This window comes from Lotus japonicus, chromosome 3, assembly GCF_012489685.1.
Source record: "Lotus japonicus ecotype B-129 chromosome 3, LjGifu_v1.2".
In the NCBI taxonomy this organism is placed as follows: Eukaryota; Viridiplantae; Streptophyta; class Magnoliopsida; order Fabales; family Fabaceae; genus Lotus; species Lotus japonicus.
Window position 1 is genome coordinate 14,238,230 of NC_080043.1, and position 18,494 is coordinate 14,256,723.

At 39.3% G+C, this 18,494-nt stretch overlaps 2 protein-coding genes across 6 annotated transcripts; one reads left to right on the forward strand and one right to left on the reverse strand.

Annotated features, from left to right (window-relative positions):
• The first annotated feature begins 467 nt into the window (after nucleotides 1–467).
• On the forward strand, nucleotides 468–10,212 carry LOC130742784 (glycosyltransferase-like KOBITO 1). Of its 2 annotated transcripts, XM_057594882.1 has the most exons (12): nucleotides 468–926; nucleotides 1,558–1,707; nucleotides 1,835–1,887; nucleotides 2,258–2,366; nucleotides 2,476–2,610; nucleotides 2,734–2,778; nucleotides 7,458–7,645; nucleotides 7,733–7,874; nucleotides 8,948–8,994; nucleotides 9,110–9,197; nucleotides 9,618–9,936; nucleotides 10,132–10,212. In XM_057594882.1, the coding sequence occupies exons 1-11, from the start codon at nucleotides 585–587 to the stop codon at nucleotides 9,897–9,899; spliced, it is 1,581 nt and encodes a 526-aa protein (XP_057450865.1). In that variant the 5' UTR covers nucleotides 468–584; the 3' UTR covers nucleotides 9,900–9,936; nucleotides 10,132–10,212. The 2 variants fall into 2 exon arrangements, with proteins under 2 accessions (XP_057450865.1, XP_057450864.1); XM_057594881.1 differs by having other exon boundaries at nucleotides 9,618–10,212.
• Nucleotides 10,213–10,972: 760 nt separating this feature from the next.
• On the reverse strand, nucleotides 10,973–16,387 carry LOC130748065 (pentatricopeptide repeat-containing protein At4g20740). Of its 4 annotated transcripts, none has more exons than XM_057601156.1 (3): nucleotides 11,775–16,387; nucleotides 11,585–11,690; nucleotides 10,973–11,274 (listed from the first exon to the last, which is right to left on the reverse strand). In XM_057601156.1, the coding sequence occupies exon 1, from the start codon at nucleotides 15,962–15,964 to the stop codon at nucleotides 13,769–13,771; it is 2,196 nt and encodes a 731-aa protein (XP_057457139.1). In that variant the 5' UTR covers nucleotides 15,965–16,387; the 3' UTR covers nucleotides 10,973–11,274; nucleotides 11,585–11,690; nucleotides 11,775–13,768. The 4 variants fall into 4 exon arrangements, with proteins under 4 accessions (XP_057457139.1, XP_057457138.1, XP_057457137.1 ...); XM_057601155.1 differs by having other exon boundaries at nucleotides 11,429–11,690; XM_057601154.1 differs by having other exon boundaries at nucleotides 11,383–11,690.
• Between the last annotated feature and the right edge of the window lie 2,107 nt (nucleotides 16,388–18,494).

The window sequence follows — 18,494 nt, forward strand, 5'->3', positions numbered from 1 at the left end:
TTTTTTTTTTGCTCAAAACCTGGTTTGACAGCATTTTTTTGGCTTTGTGAGTTTTACTTCATGTTTTAGCTTGATTCATCAGTTAGAGTGTGCATGTTAGAGTGTGCATGTTTGATACTTAATCGCCTTATCATGCAGCATTCCTAAATCATTCTTTGAAATCTTATTCTCACATGATGTAAGCACCGTTGAATGACCCTTTAGTCCTTTACTTGTTATCCAATCATCTTTTGATAATAAAAACTTTCACATTAAACTAAAATCAAATTACTTAGTTTCATTTTTTAATACTATTTAGCAATATTATTTTTTAATTTGTTTAATTGATAATTGATTTTCTTCAATCATTTGACATTAAATCTTCTAATCAATTACTTTTAATCTATATAATAAAAAAAACTTTATCTTTTAGTTTTTTTATTCATCTTTTTTATTTAAATAATTTAAGTTTCATTTAATCTACTTTGACATTTGACAACCTTGTACCTTGTTCACTCTGTTCACTGTCACAGAACAAGAGATGTTCCATCGTGTGTGACCCGTTTGGTGTGTGAACCACTGCATCTGCAACCACCACCACCACCATGCCGATCACCAACCACCAGCTCCATGCTCCTCTCCGTTCAACCCCATCTTCTTCATCATCTTCACATTCTTTCTCCTCGAAGATTCTACTCCTCCTCACTCTGCTTCCTGTCTCTTTGGCAACCATAGCATTCATTCTTCAATGGCGTGGTGGCATCACCGATCCAGCGACCCTTTTGTCCCCTCCTGGCTCCCTTCACTTCCCTGGCATGGACCCTTCTCCGCTTTCCCCTGTCTCCCATTCCCACTCTGATTGTGTCAAACTTGGTCGATCCTCATCCCCTTCCTTTCCTTACTACCATAACTGGAAGCTTGACTTTGAGGCTTCTCTCAGACCAAAGGTTTGTTTTTTGCTTCATTTGTTCAATTGGGTTCCTCTGCATCGTAGTTTTTGTTTTGTTGAAATGCCCTCCAATTATGGTTGCAATTTGAAGTAAAAGGGTTGGCTTCATGATGGGGATTTTGGTTTTGGGTTTGATCCATGCTGAGCTGAATTTTCAGTAAATTATGCAAGTTCTGGTGTATGAGGAGGTCATCTGATCTGTGCTTGTAGATGGGGTTGATGTAGAAAATTTATTGGTTAGCATATTTCTGGGAATGTGTGTTTGTCTCTGTGTTAGCAGAAGTCTTTTAAACTTGGCAAATCTAATAGAAATTCGATTAGAAATTTGATTCAATCCAAGCTGAGTTGAAGTTTTAGTAAACTATGTCGTTACTGGAGTATGAGTTCATTTGATCTATGTTTTAATCCTTTTCTATGATATATGTTTGATGGGTTGATTGTAAATCGAGTTAAGGCGAGAGGCTTTTTTTGCTAATTGCAATCTTTGATGTGAAAAGTGATGATTGTTTCTGAAAGTTTGATGGATAGTCATTGTTCTTTGAGCTACTGTATCAACACAAAGCCTTTTTGCCCCTTCACTTTGATTGTATTGCTCTTGATTTAATCCATATTTGCTTGTTGGTATGCAGATCTGTGTGACAACTAGTACATCAGCAGGGCTTGAGCAGATTTTACCTTGGATGTTTTATCACAAAGTCATTGGAGTCACAGACTTTTTGCTTTTTGTGGAGGGGAAGGCTGCTTCTCCTGAAGTATCGAAGGTCCTGGAATCAATTCCTGTAAGTAGACAAACATGGTATTCTGTCTATCTCATGAATAAGTATTTTGGTTCTTCTGATTTATATTGAATTCCTTTTTCTCTTACCAAATAATATTATCCTAATTTGATTTTTGTTATTTAACTAGGGTGTGAAAGTTATATATAGAACAAGACAGCTGGAAGAACAACAAGCCAAGAGGTTAATCAATGTTGCCATTTTTTACTGACTCACATCCTTTGAAGTTTGAATTGATTTTGAAATTTCTATTGTTAAAGTGTTATCTGGAGTTTCTCAAATTACATTTAGATATGCAGGATGTTTATGCCAAAAATATTTTGTTGTTTCTGTATGTCCATGTTTACTCTTTTCATTATTCAAGCGCGTGCTTCTTTTATTGCATGCTGGTTGGTGTAAAATATCTTTTCTTTTCCTTGCCATTTCCATACTGTATATATAATTGCAGTATACTTAAGTTCTATTGTCATCAGGATTAGGTGTTGTCATTCAAATTCTTCACTCTCTAAGAGATAGATTTATTATGCTAATTATTTGTGTTCGATTGCATCAGTCGTATTTGGAATGAGACATGGCTGTCAAGTTTCTTTTATAAGCCATGCAATTATGAACTTTTTGTGAAGCAGTCCCTCAATATGGAGATGGCTATTGTTATGGCAAGGGTATGAAAAACTGTTACGTTGTATAAATTCTTCTTTTCATTTCATTTTTTAACATTATTATGGTTTGGTGCCTGATTTAGTTGACCAACACAATCTTCTGCATCATCAGGATGCTGGGATGGACTGGATTCTTCATCTTGATACAGATGAACTAATACACCCAGCTGGTGCTCGAGAGTATTCTTTAAGACAGTTGCTTCTTGATGTTCCTGGAAATGTTGATATGGTCATATTTCCTAACTATGTGAGTAGAATCTGCAGACTCTTCTTAATTGCGTAGTGTTCATGTGTATCTCATGGGACTGAAAAAATGTATCTACATTGTTAGCTTCATTGTTGTAACTAATGCTCATGACTTTGCTTTTAGGAGAGCAGTGTTGAACGAGATGATGTCAAAGAACCCTTCAGTGAGGTAAGTCCTGAAAGCTGAACATAGTCTTTGCCAAAAGTGTGTGCCTTATTAAGTTAGAGAGAACCTGAAATAAACAGTTTTCCATTGATATAATTATACCAGGCTCATTAATTAATATTTAAATATAAGTGAATCTCTCTATAATGATAGTTTCTTTATTCAACCGACTGCGCTGATGATTTTTCATTCTGAACAACTACACATAAGTTTATTAAAAGAAAGCAATGGACTCTCTATATTTGTAAAACTGACCTAAGTTATCAATGTTTTACTTTGGGTTTTACTGAAATTTCTGAAGTATATGATGAGTTTGTAGAATCACAAAAGGAGTTATGACACTTGGAACGTTTTATTCTAGTTTCTTGACTGTAAAGTTCAAAAGCTCTATTAGAATTATCTATGAAGTACTAGTTTTTTGGTTTAGTTGAGGTACATGCCTTTGAGTTCAGAGTTTGAGATTTAGTACCCAAACTGGTGCATTAGGTCACTGTCTTTGGGGTGGACAAGTGCTTGAAGGTTGAGATGTTGTGATGGGAAACATTTTTTGCTGGTGGTTGAGCATCATAGTGAGTAGGACAGATAACAATTTTTAAAATATTGAAAATCTTAGTAAAAAGTACATTGATTGTGATTCAAGGAGTTAAGATGGTGCATTACCAGTTAAACACAGGAGAAAACTTATTGATAGATCCCCAAATAGAGAATGGGCTGAAACAACTAACCCAAGGCCCAAGGTATGGTGTGTGTATGTGAGGAGAGGAAAGAATAGGAAGAATCCAGAAGAAGAGTGAGCTGGCAGTGTGAGAAAGGAGTGCTAGGATGAGTTAGTTACGGGAATCAGGGGGGGTATGTGTATAAAGGGAATTCTGTTAGCATGAGGGAGACATCTGTGAGTATTGCTTTTGTTAGAGAGAATAGAGAAGTTATGCTTTCTCTATAGGAGCCTAGCTCTGGAGTAGTAGTGATACTACTGTAATCATCTTCCTTTCACATAATTCCATTAAGCAATTTTCTCCCATTATTCCCTTTTCCTTTCTCTGTTGCATTGGTTCCCATCAAATTGGTCCGACCTACCGGATCTTCCGAGACGGATACCAGTGTTCATCGTCGGTGTTTTGACAACAAATGCCACCGGCGAAGAAGATGGAGGCTAAGGTTGCAGCTCTCGAAACTGAAGTCGTCAACCTGCGTACCACCTTGATCACCATGCAGGAACAAGCAGAGAGAAATCAAGCTCGCTTGCTAGACCTGCTAACTCAGCGATTGTCGAAGCAATCGGTTGAACGCGATGAATCCGGAAGTACGATCAACAACTCTGCTACCAGATCGGGAACAGAGCAAGGAGGATCTTCCAACGTTTCGGGATGGACACGCTTGGATGGGGGATTGTTGGATGAATTCCGCAAATCCGCTAAGAAGGTGGAACTCCCACTGTTCAATGGAGAAGATCCAGCGGGGTGGATAGCTCGTGCTGAAGTCTATTTCCATGTAATGGGAACAAGCCCTGAGGTTAAGGTGAACTTAGCTCACCTATGCATGGAGGGAGCTACCATTCACTACTTCAACTCCCTGTTGTATCTGGATCCCGGATTGACATGGGAGAAGTTAATCAACGAGTTACTGGAACGATATGGGTCTGCAAGCAAGGGAGATGTCTTCGAGCAGCTCTCAGATCTACCCGACAAGCAATACTTTGGGAATTTCATTCATGGCCTCCGTGAAGATATCCGTGCTCGAGTTCGGAGTATGCGAACTCTGATTTCTCTTCCTCGTCCTCGTCTCATACCCTTGGCAAGAGCGGTGGAAACGGAGCTCCATGGACCAGGACAATCTCTTTCCGGGTCAAAGGGAGGAAGCTCCAGTATGGGTTTCGGGTCGGGTTCGTTCACCCGAGCAGCCCATCAAATTTCTCCTGGATCGGGCCCAACAGGTCAGAACTCAAACCAAGGATGGGTAATAGTTAAGAATCGCGAAGACAGATTGGAACGGCGAGAAGACGAAGGGAAATCTCCCACAACACCACGCGACAAAGGGATAAGGCACCTTCCTTACCAGGAGCTTCTTGATCGGCGCCAGAGGGGTTTATGCTTCAAGTGCGGCAGGAAGTATCACCCACTGCATCAGTGTCCTGAAAAGCAACTCCGAATCATGCTAGTCGATGCGCTGGAGGATAGTGGTGAAGCACCAGAGTCTTGGAACGTTGAGATGGGAGCAGAGGAGACGGAAGCAGACGGAGAATTCAGCGTTATGAAGATGGAAGAAGAGCCCGTACAAGCCCAGACTATGGAACTACAAGGTTCCATCCATGGCGTTCCCATCATGATTTTGATCGACAGTGGAGCAACCCACAATTTCATATCCAAACGTGTGGTGGAGGTTATGGGGTGGATTGTTCAGTCGACTCCAGCGTTGCGCATCCGTTTGGGTGATGGCCATAAAGCAATTGCCAGAGGAAAATGCAAGCAAGTGGAGGTGGGAATAAATGGGTACAAGACCACAGTGGATGTGTTACCTTTTGATTTGGAAGGAATTGATCTGGTGTTGAGAGTAGCTTGGCTTGTCACTTTGGGGGAGATGATTGTGCATTGGGGCAAACAAACCATGAAGTTCCAGCAAGAGGGGAAATGGGTTTGTCTGCAGGCTCAGGACTTCTCACAGAAAGGGGAATTGGCGTTAGAGAGTTTTTTTGGCCAAGTACATCGTGAGGCGGGTGAGTATTATCAAGCTACAACACTAAGAACTGCAATTACAGCAGTAATTCCCAGAACTGAGAACCATTTGACTGAAGCACAGGAACAACAATTGGCTACATTGTTGGCTGCTTACAGTGATGTCTTGGCTGCACCAACAGGCCTGCCACCCCAAAGACAAAAAGACCATCAAATTACCTTATTGGTTGGCCAAGGACCCGATAAATTTCCGATTCCAGTAATTGAAGAGTTGTTGGACGAGCTGCACGGAACGCGCTACTTCCCCAAACTTGATTTGAAGTCAGGGTATCACCAAGTCTTTGTGAAGGAAGAAGATGTTCCAGTAGGTGATCATCATGTTGAGAAAGAAGCACCAAGTGGGATGGATGGAGAATTCATGGATGCCATAGAGCCTGAGGGAGTTTTTTCCACCCGTGCAGTACTGCAGCAGGGCGACACTGTGAACCAGTACCTTATTCAGTGGCGCGGAAAGTCTGCAGGAAAGGCTACTTGGGAGGAAGAACAGACCATTTTGAACCAGTTTCCCGCGTTCAACCTTGAGGACAAGGTTGTATCTCAAGGCGGTGGAATTGATAGATCCCCAAATAGAGAATGGGCTGAAACAACTAACCCAAGGCCCAAGGTATGGTGTGTGTATGTGAGGAGAGGAAAGAATAGGAAGAATCCAGAAGAAGAGTGAGCTGGCAGTGTGAGAAAGGAGTGCTAGGATGAGTTAGTTACGGGAATCAGGGGGGGTATGTGTATAAAGGGAATTCTGTTAGCATGAGGGAGACATCTGTGAGTATTGCTTTTGTTAGAGAGAATAGAGAAGTTATGCTTTCTCTATAGGAGCCTAGCTCTGGAGTAGTAGTGATACTACTGTAATCATCTTCCTTTCACATAATTCCATTAAGCAATTTTCTCCCATTATTCCCTTTTCCTTTCTCTGTTGCATTGGTTCCCATCACTTATGTACAGTTATGTAGAAACTGGTGGTGCTGTTGCCCCATGAAATACTGAGTAACCCACTTTTTAATGTTTTATTAACTTTTCTCTCAACTCCTATTTTCAACCCTCGAGCCATATTATGATTGGAAAACAGTAAAAACAGCACCAATAGAACTGTATTTAAGTTTTGTCCTTTAACATATTAGAAAGTTTGACTAAATCTAAACCGGTGAACCCAATATAGTTTTCCTCAAATTAAATACTGGATATGTTATCAACACATTGCAAAAGTGAAAACAGAAAATGTTTTAACTAAATAGGCCCTAAACTTGGCGTTGGAGTCTTGGATTCTTGGAGGCTCACACATATCTTACTCAATGAACTTAATTTTCTCTAATGGCCTTGTGTGCTAACAGAGAGCTTGTGATTCTGTCTTCCTTTGCAAGTACTGGCAAATATTTTGATGGTCTAAATAAGTATTTCAATGGCCTCTATTTCACGGTTGCCTTAGTCGAATGAGGTTTGTATTTTGGAGTTGAAAATCTTGTGGATTATCTGATCATAGTCTAACCCTCATTTTGATTGAAGGACATAGTTTTAGTAGTTTGATAGAATATGAAAAAACACTTAAGTAGTTAAAGCTGAATGCTATAGTTGTCTCTTTTGCCACTCTCCTACTTTGATTACGCACAACAGTCATGGATTAGATTGGTCTGAACCAAGTCTTATGACATGAAAGGAAGTAAATGACTTAATTTGTATCGTCATCTTTCATTCGTTTATAGTAGATTTCTAATAGCTTTTCCTCCCCTTCCCTTTTGGCTCATCCTTGGATGTGATTGAGCACTATTTTCTGAAGAGAAAACCTGTAAAGGATGCAGCGGTTTTCTTATAACAGGCATTGACATATTTGTGCCTGTGTGGGGTCTGGCTGAATTTAGAGGATGTCTGCTGGATTATTCTGTGTTCTGATTTAAAATTTGCATGTTCTGTATTTTAATAGTTCTCTTTTCCTTTTTCTCTCCTAACCTGGCAAAGTAGGTATCAATGTTCAAGAAGAACTATGACCATCTTCCAAAGGATACATACTTTGGCATGTATAAAGATTCTGTACGCGGTAATCCAAACTACTTCCTTACTTATGGAAATGGAAAAGCAGCCGCAAGAATACAAGATCATCTTCGGCCTAATGGTGCACACAGATGGCATAATTACATGAAAACCCCAAAGTATAATATATTATTAATTCTTAAAACATATTTCTATCTCTTGAATTGTTTGATAGCGCCATAATATTTCTTTATTAATTATGCTAGTGAAATCAAATTGGAAGAGGCTGCCGTTTTACATTACACATATGCTAAATTCTCAGACTTAACATCTAGACGTGATCGCTGTGGTTGCAAACCTACAAAAGAAGATGTCAAAAGATGCTTCATGTTGGAATTTGACAGATCTGTAAGTTTTTGAGTTTTTTTTTTTTTCTTATTTTTTCACCTTCTGTTCGATTCAGGTGGGCACTTTGTAGGAAAACTAGAGACAATAGTTTAGAGAACTGATTCTATTGATGACTGAAAAGAGTCTAGGTTCATGAAATATGTAGAGGCTCAAGAACAGTTGAGCTTCTAACAGACTAATCAACTGAATAACAAACTAGTTACAGCTGTAATAACTGACTAAAAGAAATCCTAAGGGTGTAATCAAGTACACCCGAGTGTATCCTAACTAATGCACTTAAATTGCATATTAGAAAACTGTACTTGTTTTCCCAGTGTCTAGTTATTTTACTGAATCTTTGTTCTGTGCTCGGCTCTTTCTTAGTAACAACAACAACATAAGTCTTATCCCACTAAGTGAGGTCGACCGTCAGGTATATGCCATTGAGCTCGACCAAGAACCAGATTTTGAGAGATATTATTTGATAATGAGGTCATTTTTAACAATATCTTCTCATGTTCTTTCTGGTCTTCATCTACCTCTTTTTGGCTCTTAGTGATTTTTCTTAAGAATTTGTTTTCTCTAGTCTGGAGAGTGCGAGGCTTGTATAATGGTAGTATGGTTTGTGCATTGTAACCTGGTGGTCATGGGGTCTGGGATCTAGTTATAAAAATAACCTTATTGCTCCTGGGGGTACGACTGCCCACAATGCACTCAGCTACCGTTATGGATTTTCAGAGCTGGGGGTTAAGTGTAAACTCGTACATTGCAATCCTCATGCACTGAGATACCTTTTCTCTATTGTTTTGTATGGGATTGAAGTGTTAATTCATATACAAAAACAACCAAAGCCTCTTCCTACTAGGTTAGGCTGACTACATGGATCAAACCATGCTTATGTGCATTGCATAGCTGGTCCCAGATCTAGAGACGAGGAGGACTATGTTAAGCAATTGACAAATGACTGTTAACGACTTAACATACACCTTGTCGAATCTGTGGCATGGATCAAGGATGTGGAGTGTTGATTCATATTTTAATACAATTTTCCCAATCACCAATTAATCATGCTAAGTAGACCTTATCAATTTCAGGCATTCATCATTGCTTCAACTGGAACTGAAGAAGAAATGATGAAGTGGTATGTTGGCTTCAATTCTTCGTAAATTTGTAGTCCCCCCCCCCCCCATCCCCCGCGTACTCTAACCACTATATTTTGATCTTTAAAAATATTTGGTCTTTGGTTCTTGTTTCAGGTATAATGAGCATGTTGTATGGGGTGATAAAGACCTGAAGTTGAAATTGTTGAGGAAGGGAATTTTGACTCGCATATATGCTCCCATGGTAAGAGAAACAAGAGAAACAATCTTAACGACATTTAATACCCCAACCTTTGTGGCCTTATTCATATTAATAATTTGGTCAAATACTAATACTACAAGCCTGCAAACAATGAGACTGATAACCTTATAACCCTAAAATTATTTATCCAACAAGTGGATCATAGAGAGAGGGAGAGGAAGTAATAAGAAAATGGTATGGAAAGAAAGAAAATACTCACCTTTCATGACGAGAAAGTTGACCAAACATGTCATAATGAGTAACTTTAGATGGAGCAATAACTCGGCTTGTTGGAGATATATCGAGAGAGAACATCTACTTTCTAGATAATATAACTACTTTCCATGATTTATTTATTTATTTAACCTTTTTCGTGTAACCTTTTAAAGCTCCAAACTCATCTCCTGATGAATTTCTCTTCAGGTCATAGTACAAAGTTTGAGAGAATCTGGAGTCTTCAGTTCTGTCATTGCATCTGCCCCAACACTCTCCAAAGAAAGTTTTTTGCAGTCAATTGATAGTAGTAACTCATCAAGAGCTGTTGCTTCTGTATCCCTTCCTTCTAGAAAGGCTGGAAGAACCAAAGAATCTCAAGCAACTGTAAGGAAGGTTTTGGATATTGAATCTTCTTCATTTCATGAAGTGGCTGTACCGCCATTGTCTCCCCCAGGAGTAGATGATATTGACCTCAGTTCAGAATCTTGATCAAAGTCAGAGCACCCTTCCTTCTCCTTCCATCGAGGTACTTCAATTATCCTGTGATGTTCAGTCATGGAAAGATCTACAGGTGAAGAGAGAGCCAATTGGTTATCTGAGCTTTAAGTGTGTTTGTTGATGAAAATAGTTGGATATCTTGTAGGCTTTTAGCCATTTTTCTGTATAGTGTGCCGCCAGTATGTATTCTGATTTTTTTTTTTTTTGCCTTTTTCTCCTACAGGTGTTACATTTCTGATTAGGACAGTGGTATTTATTTCACTCTTGATCATTATTATTACTATTGTCATTCTTTTTTGCATGATTCATATTGCACTTTAGCTACAAAATGATGTCAAAGTAACGAAGATAACGGTAAATACAGTACGTTGCCATAGTTTTTCACACTTTAACACGAAAATATGTACAATACTTTGGAGTAGTCCTGTTTTTCAATACTAAATTTTCAAAGTCAGCCATTTTCATCCATATATGTAAAGTTGTTGGTGACTAACGTGACATACATTCAAGTAATTCAAAGATTTAAAAAGGTGTTTTGCTTGAAGACTGACTTAGAATCGGGGTTAAATGTTAGGATTGATTTGGGGATTTTCTCACAAAATGCCATGTCATTTCACTGTATTTTTCTAATATTATAGACCACAACCTATAAGGTCTAATTATGAATTGAATCGATGCGGTCTGCTTTTGTAGACCCAGTTAGAACAATATAAACTTCAACTGAGTTCATCTGTTGAAGGTCGTATTTGGTTAATGTAATGGAAAGAGGATACAAATCATGCAGTGCAGAATCAAGATGATATTAAACAAAAAAAGTTAAAGAAAACAATAAAACAAAGGCTGATTAATTATCTAAACGTATATTTATTGGTGTTTGTATTAAAAACTGTATCTTAGAAATACTTCATGTCTAATTTCTAAGACCTCTAAAATGATATTTAACAAACGAAAGCACAATCTAAGCACAAAATGTAAAATACAAAAAGAATCATTGCTGCAATTTTCATCCTTCAGTTTTTTGCACAATTACAAACATTTGAGTTGGTCTAAATTCCATAAGACAGTCAAATGAGGTGTATGCACTAAGAATAAACTTAACAGTTTTAATACACATAATCTAAATATTGATACTATCAAAGTTCTCTTTCAAGGTAGAAGCAGAAGCAGGGCATCGGAACCCAAATTCATTAAGTTCAACAATTCTCAGAAGGGTTAACCGTCAGATTGGTTTCTGTCTTTGTGTCGTCGTCTGATCTAGGTCTCTCGCCGAAAAAATTATTGAAAAAGCTCCTCTTCTTTGTAAATCGTTTGGAGCAGGTCCTCGCCGGCGAGTGATGATTTGGAACGCTGACTGTGTTAATGAGTCCTACTTGGAATTTAAAAAATATAAAAAATTACACATCAGAAAATTAAATTAAATTAAAAACTCAAACTAAATTAAATTAAAAACCCAAACTAAATTAAATTAAATTACAAATCATAAAACTTCTTCTATTTCCAGAAAATCAAAACATTTGCACCTCCTTCTTCATCATCCTTATCATCTCACAAACATCTTCATCTTCTCATCCCATCATCTGCATCCCCTTTCTTCAATACTCAAATTAAAAAATAAAGAAACACCATTATCACATAAACACCAACATAAACACCAACGTTTCCTTATCTATCATCACCTCCTATTAATCCACAGTTCCCAGAATTTTCTATTCCACCACATGCGCCGCCACTTATCCCAATGTCTTGGACCCATTGGTACTTCGATAGGAACACCAGCCTTACCTGTACGAAAAAAAAAATAGAGTTTTCAAAATTGGGTTGGTGAAGTGAATCAATTGAGATAAAAGAAGAGGAGCACGTTATTACAATGTTTGAGCATTTTGAGAAGGGCGAGGGAGGAGATGCAAACATGCTCGGAGGAATCGAGGGTGGGGGAATCAGGTGGAGGGTGACCTAGTGCTCCGTGACAGATCTGTAAACCGCCAATTACAGAAACATAGACAGGAACCTCCACCAATGACCAACCTCTGGGCCTTCCTTTCTTCCTCCTCGCAGCTCCGTCATCCTCATCGAGCCACCGTGACAGATCCCAGCCACCATACCGACGTCTCATAACCCCATCACCATCGAGCCCCCTTAATCACCATCCACTTTCTTTGCTCTTCGATTCACAGATCTGGTTGTAGGTGTAGGTTGGGGGTGGGGGTTGGGGTTTTGCTCTTCCCCTAATGTTCTCTGTTCTTGTTTTGCCTCTTTTTCTAAGGGTAGTGCACAATATGGTATCAGAGTCTATCCTAGATCCATTTGTTGTGGAGACCACCCATATTTGAGCCACCCGTTGTTGATCCCACGTTCCAGTTTATTCAATCCTGGACGTGAGGGGGTGTGTTAGAAGTCCCACATTGGCTAGAGATAGAGCCAAGATAAGCTTTATAAGGGTAGTGCAAACCTCAACTCTTGAGCTAGCTTTTGTGGTTGAGTATAGGCCTCCCAATTTCTAATCTCAACTCTTGAGCTAGCTTTTGTGGTTGAGTATAGGCCTCCCAATTTCTAATATGGTATCAGAGCCTATCCTAGATTCATTTGTTGTTTGTTGTGGAGACCCCCCATTATTGGGCCACCCGTTGTTGTTGATCTCACGTTCCGGGTTGTTCAGTCTTGGACGTGAGGGGGTGTGATAGAAGTCCCACATTGACTATAGATAGAGCATAGATAGTCTTTATCTGTCGATCTCTCTTTCTCTTTTTCATGGTGGGTACAAATGGTTGCTGGGTTGTTAAGCTTGCTGGAGGTGGGGGTGGATTTCTGGGGGTGGTGGCTCGGTGGCTGCAGGTCCATGGTGGTCGGTGGCTAGGTTTGTTGAAGGTGAAGAAGATGAAAGATTGATTGTGGGGAAGATGAAAAATGAAATATTGATTGAGTTTCTGAGTTTTAATTGGATGATGAAGATGGATGATTTAATTAAGTTTTCAGTAATTAAAACTTTTTTCCGTTAATTTTAATTAGAAAAAAATAAAAAATCCAAATCAGCTTGATAAAGTAATTTATTTTTAAAATCCATGTCAGATCACTTGTTCCCGTCAGCGTTCCAAATCATGACTCGCCGGAGCTCCGGGCTCCGACGAGGACCTGCTCCAAACGATTTACAAAGAAGAGGAGCTTTTTCAATAATTTTTCCGGCGAGGGACCTAGGTAAGACGACGACACAAAGACAGTGACTAATCTCGGGGTTAACCCTTCTCAGAAGTGCCTTTTGGCAAAAGGCAAGGCTGCATTCAAGTAGACTCCCTTCTCTTTTAACTACTGATATCAGATTCCTTCGGACATCCTTTTATTCAATCTGAACTTTTCCAAGCCCCAAACCAAACACAAGCATTCACTTCATGAACCAGCAACTTATTGTCTTTTCCAAGAGATATCCATAACAATTCAAACAATGAAAAATTATCACCTTAGCTCATGGAAGGAAGGGACAATGACCTCCTAATTCCCTAGTTGCCAAAAGACAGCAACACCTAGTTGTAATCACCTTATTAAGAACTATAGTATCAACACCTGGTGAGCCAGATTATTCAATCTTAACAAATCTACTCATTTTCATCCACCTGAGAGATAGCAAGATCAAGCATATATCTTGGATCAAACATACTTCTCATAGAAGTCACAACTCTTTATAAATAGCACAAATAACCATAGATGTTAACATGTCAGCAGGCTTCCACTTCATAATTGAATTGAAGATTCAAGTTACTTGCAAAGTGATGGAAGGGGCGCTGGAGGGAATTGTTGATCTCTCGCAAATGCTTCTTCTGCATCACTATGCATGTTCAAAGAAAAAGGAATTAATCAGTCTCCACTACTCAACTTGGCAACAGCTTACAGCCTTTTGACTTTAGTTTAGACTCCAGACCAAAGAACTTCAATCCTGACATAACCAAGTCTGCTGTCTTTTTCTTCATGTGATCAATTAGAAACTCGTCATACACAATCGTATCAGATTCAGTCAACAGTTTGCGCTCCCTCAAATTTGAAAAAACCTTCCTGGCCTCTTCAATTGTTCCATACTTACACATGCCAGAGATAACTGCAGAACATACGACATTACCTGGAGGGCAACCTTGTTGCATCATCTCATTTAATACACCAATCACCTTCTCAGCATCATTTGACTTACATGCATGAATAACTGTAAGACTATACATAAACTCCATAGGTCCACTAGTAACATTGCCTAAGCAATCGCGTACAAGCATCATGGCTTCATCAATCTCTCCAATTTTACAAAGCCCTTTAGTAAGGCATTTATAAGCAGCAATAGAAGGAATGCAAGACATCTCAATGATCTTATTGTGACATTCACATGCCTGCTTAATTTCACCAAGATCAACATGGCATAGAATAGCTATACTATATGAAAATGAGTCAGGTTTCAAGTTTGCACCATTTATTTCATCAAAGAGTGATAATGCTTTCTTCATCTCACCAACCTTGTGAAGAGAATCCATAAGAATATTGTATATGTCAACACTAACATAACCTTTTTCTTTCAAGTAAGAAAATACCTCCAATGCCATTATTGGTCCTTTCTTCTCAACAAAAATGGAGAAGAATCTGGCGAGATCATCAATAACTGGAAAACCTAATTTCTCCATCTGCTGGAGCAACTTGTAAAAATTTTCCATTCGTTTCGCTTCAGCATATAACACCAATAGAGGCTTCACCGATAAAAAGTCCGGCTCAAGACCCTCCTGAATAGTGACTTGGAAAAGCTTGTGAGCCTTCTCGAACTTATTCAAATTGCACAAACCTTCAATAAGGTTATTATAAATCCCCAAATCTGCCCGGTACCCTGAGCTCACCAAATCCTTCAACAAATCAAAACCCGCACCAACCTTATTCACTGCCACAAACGACTCAACCAGCGAGCCATATATCGCTCTATCAATCAAATGACCTTTACTCTTCATCTCCTTGAACAACACATAACCCTCCTCAACCCTCCCTCCGTTAGACAGACCTGTAATGATAGTAGCATAAGCCATGACATCTGGCTCAACCCTATCTTTCTTCATTTCCTCCCAAACCCTCAAACAACCATCCAAATTCCCCTGCGGAACCAGAATCCGAACCAGCACGGTGTAGGCAAACACATCCGGCCTACACAGCTTCTCCCTCATCCTTCCCAAAACCTCCAACATCTCATCAATCCTCCCAGCCTGACACAACCCCTTCACCAAAACCATAAACGTAACCCTCTCTTCATCCAACCCATCCTCCTTAAAATCATCATAAACCGATAACGCCAAATCCAAATGCCCTGTCCTAATCAAAGCATCCATGATCCTATTATACAAAAACACCCTAGGTTTCACACCAAACTTGTTCCTCATCTTCTCATACACATGGTAAACCCTAAGACCCCTACCGGCATCCGAATGCATCCGGATTAAGATCTCAAACTGCTTCTCGGACGGCGGCTTCCCCTGCGAATCCATCAGCTCAGGGAGCTGATCAGCAGCTCGGTGGTGGTTGTTACGGTTCATGCAGTAGGCAAAGGCATTGTAGGAGGCAAAGTTATGGTGGTAACCCTTCTGCTTCTCAGCCCAGTGGAAGAATTTGAACGAAAGGGTGGGATTGGTTTGAACCTTGAGCACCTCGGCAACGAGGCTCGGCGTCACCCGGCGGAGCTTGCTGAGTTCGGTAACCACCGGCGGCCCCCACTTGTAACCGTTTTTGCGGAACGCGTCGAGGATGAAACGGGCGATCGGAGAGAGGCGGAGGGAGGCGGAGAATGAAGACGACGGCGACGGCGATGGTGAGGGTGGTTTGGGGTTCCGGTGGGGGAGGAAGTGTGGGTCCCACTTCTGGATTTGGAAGGGTGGTTGTTGTTGTTGGTGGGTGGTTTTTCTGGGTTTGGATGGGGGGAGGGTTTGGCGGTTGGAGAAGAGGCCGCCGCGGACGGTGGGGCGGTTCTGGGCGGGCTTCCGGTGGCCGTAGAAGAAATAGAATTTGTCTGGTTTCGCCGGTGACGGTGGCGGCCGCGGTGGTGGTGGCATTTTCAGGGAATGTGAATCTCCTCAACACTCATTCGCTACACAGTGAACTACCAAATTGGTTCCTCTTCCTTTCCTCCATCATCACCATCCAGTTCTGTGCTTCACTGTGGAAATTGAGTGTTGCTCAGGATCAAGGTTTGGCCATTGAATTGGTCCATGTTTACAGCGTCTGCAACTCTCTGTATAATGACCATAACCTGTTTGATAAAAGTTCTAAGAGGGAAAACTTGTTTCTACGCGAACGTGTTTTTTTTCACGATAGTTCAAAATAACTCAGCTTCCACGTTCTTGGCCCAAATGGCCAAGAGACTAGGCCCTGCTAAGCAAATCTGCAGTACACTGAAAAGAGGGTTAAATTTTTGACCCACCAATTAAGTTTCTTATCCTACCCAAATTTAATAAACTCCAAAATACTCCTCATTCAAAATCACATATACCTTTACCTTTCTCGTCCGACCCACTCTATGTGTCGTCATTGCATGCCCTGAATTTGGTTCTATATCTTGGTTGCTTAATCAATATGATTTCTCTATTACTTGTCTTCATTCAACATTTTATAGGGAGATTGAGAAATATTAAGCGGTCAAGCTACAGAATCGAGTTCAAAGCATACAATGATGAAATTTGATACGCCGTAACATATAATAAACTTATACATATATTTCACTTATCATAACTATACAAGTCTATCTACCACTCGAAAACAAACAATTGAAATTTGATAACTATGAGTCTCTAACATAAATTTGACGCTATTGCAGTAAAAATAATAAGAAATAATAAAGAACAATAACAATAATAATTTTGTATTAATAATTTAAGTATTTATTACTATTATTTCATTGGTCCAACACATGAACCAACACTCTCATTATTGTTTTTTTGCTGCTCTATCTTTTCTAATCTTATTAATTACTTTCTCTAGTTTTCAATCCATTTCAACAATGATATATACACACCTCATTTTCAAAACACTTCATTTCCATCTATTTTTATTTCTATCTCTCTCCTCTTATCATCTATCACATCTCATACTTTCTCTCTCTTACTTTTTATTTTCTTCATATCTCTCTCTTCATTCCACCTCATTTCACCTCCAAGAGAGGTGTGAATCGAACATTATTCCTTCTAACAGTATACATTTAGACTTACAAACATTTTAACTAGCACAATGACAACAATAAATAACTAACATAAATAAAGAATTTGTACTGGTGCTTAGGTGGCAAAGGCAGAGGCAGCAACAACAATCAACGAAAGCGACACTGTCAGCGGCAGTGCAAAGATAACAGAGAGAGCGAACCCGATGGTGGATTATGGTGGGGTTGAGGAAGAGAGTGATAGTGGATGACAAAGTGGCCAATGACAAAGGAAAGAGGGTCAAGATGCGGGCAGCAGAGGAGGAAGGGGCCCAAGAAGCATGATGGACCTTGGAATGCTCTTCCTTGTGGCTAAAACGAGTCTCCCCAAGATTAAAGGGACCTTGGAATCTTCTTTCATGTCTAGTACAACAAAGTTCACCAGAATGACAAACTTGCCAACCTTCATAAGTACATCCTCCGCAGTTTCATAGGGACATTTCATTGATCAGTCCGCCAATTGAAGAGACATCATTGTTGGCTTCACCTTTACATGGAACTTACAAAGCTTACATCATTATGCGAGACTTCGATTTGGTCATGATATTTTGCACTTCGACCTTATCTTTAAACCAAGTCCTCAAATTAGATTATCAAGCCTTCTCTCATACTAACAATGGGGCTTTCTTCTGACTTAGCTGATCTGAAATTTTCGTATTAACAACTTTATATGCAACCTATAATTAATAAATATTTAAAGAGAGAGCAGCTTTAATAATCAGTCACATTTTTTAGACACGCCACGTACACCTTGTTAATTTCTCTCTTTTTGCCATAAACTATTTATAACATCAAACATTTCCCTTCTTTCATTCCTCTTTTTAATATGGTTGTCCACCACATGCAAGTGTTTATGGAATTTGAATATTCTCAAATGACATGACAATGTTAAGTAGAACATTGTGTCTATCTTTCTCTTCATAAATATTCAAATAGTCTCACATATCTATAAACTATATAAAGAGAGAATTTGTGCAACTTTGAGGGTAAGATGGGAATTCAATAAATCAATGCACATGAGTGAATATTTTTTCATGGGCATATATGTAAATTTGTGACTAATTAATTCTGAAATCAATCTTGACCGTTGATTGCTTCTAATCCTAGCTGTGCATCATTTCTTATGAAACCCTTTGAGCAACCTTTTCACATTCTTGGTTGTTTTTTTTATTACTTTTGTAACTCTTGATTGTGGTTACAAAAATCAGTAAGAGACTCTTCATTTTTCTCCCATAAATTTATTAAGTTTTGAGTCTTTTCATTTCCTTTCAAATTTTTTTCATCTTTCCCATCTTGATATTCATATACTATATTCATATGCATTCTCCAACAGCACCATTTCTGCACAAGAAGATCATCCATCAGGTTAGAAAAATTTCTTCTTCATCAGG